The sequence below is a fragment of the Galeopterus variegatus genome, unplaced genomic scaffold (assembly GCF_000696425.1).
Source record: "Galeopterus variegatus unplaced genomic scaffold, G_variegatus-3.0.2 Scaffold286, whole genome shotgun sequence".
Classification (NCBI taxonomy): Eukaryota; Metazoa; Chordata; class Mammalia; order Dermoptera; family Cynocephalidae; genus Galeopterus; species Galeopterus variegatus.
Genome location: NW_007726397.1, coordinates 106272 through 107639, shown reverse-complemented (window position 1 = coordinate 107639; position 1368 = coordinate 106272). Strand labels below are relative to the sequence as shown.

Genomic DNA, 1368 nt, shown 5'->3' with positions numbered 1-1368 from the left:
GTGATGCTGAGGACCGTCTATTCTGCCTTCTTGACTGGAAGCTAGCCTCTCATTTTCATTTTCATTTTTCTCTTCTCTTCCTTCCCTTAGGCTTCTCAACATCCAAACATAACAGAAATAAGAGGGAAAAAGGTAGGGGGCGGGGACAGTAATATGACTACATTTTCTGAGTATAATAGATTATTTTTTCTCTTTCTGCTTTTCGGAGGTTTTCCAGTGAATAACAGCAGCAGTGATAATGCTCAGAATTTCAGTTTTAAAACAAGCTCTGGATTCGTCACTGCCCCTTCTGGAAGCCCTTCTGTGTTTGGGAGTCCTCCAGCATTTGGAGCTATATCCTCTGCCAGTTCTGCCATCTCTACTTCCACTCCAACTTTTGGATTTGGGAAACCTGAAATCACATCTGCTGCTTCATTTTCATTTAAAAGTCCTGTAGCTTCCAGTGTTGTATCACCTGGGTTTTCAGGATTTCCAACATCCTTGGCAGGAGGTCCTTTCGGAGCTCCAGTGGCCCCGGCCTTTGGAAGCGGCAATTCTGTGGCTGGTTTTGGTGGTCCAAGCTCACATTCTCACAGTGCTTTTTCCAAGCCATCTAATAGTGCTTTTGGAAATGGGAGCATATCCACCTCTCTCCCAGTCTCAAATGGCATCATCACAACAGATAACGTATTATTCACACCCAAGGATCAACTAACAGTAGGAGAACTGGAACAATTTCAGTCCAAGAAATTTACTTTGGGAAAAATTCCATTAAAGCCACCACCTGTGGAGCTTCTAAATATTTAAAAGGACNATAAACCTTCAATAATAACTTTAGGAGTTTTAAAACTTAACATTTTTATTTTCTTAAGCCTAAGTAAAACATAACAACATCAACAACAAAAAATACTCAGCAAGCAAAGGAATTGTTTGGTACTGTGGTTATGAATGGAACTGAAAAAATTTGTGTACACTAAATAAAGTGCTTCTCATTTTACACCACTTTACTGTCTCACCCTTTAAAGATTAACCTTTAAACATTTTTTTTTAGGAAGGAGATAATTTCTGGAACTATTAAGGGAAAAATGCTGAAGTATTTTCGGTAGCAAGACTTTCCTTCATGTTAAAGATTCTCTTAAAGAGATAAATAACAGTTTTTAATCTAAAGGGTAACAAGCTTTTATTTTTAGGACCTACATTTTTCCCACATAATTTTGTTCCCCTCTCAATTTTGGCAGTCCCATAGACCATCATTTACATTATCTTCAACAACTTTGGACTAATTTTTATCTTGGCTTAATTTTTATATAATTCTATTTATTCCTCACATTAGTCATATCAAGTGGATGAATTGTAAGAGGAATAGAAATTGTCATTCACATGAATAGT

The 1368-nt window shown here is 37.2% G+C and overlaps 1 protein-coding gene across 1 annotated transcript in view; it reads left to right on the top strand.

The window, feature by feature from the left end:
* Positions 1 to 789, top strand: part of NUPL2 (nucleoporin like 2) — a 20518-nt gene extending 19729 nt beyond the window's left edge. Inside the window, exon 7 of the mRNA XM_008567029.1 lies at positions 209 to 789. Within this exon, the coding sequence (XP_008565251.1) occupies positions 209 to 786 (578 nt within the window). The 3' untranslated portion in view covers positions 787 to 789. The remainder of the gene's footprint in view (positions 1 to 208) is intronic.
* Positions 790 to 1368: the final 579 nt, after the last annotated feature.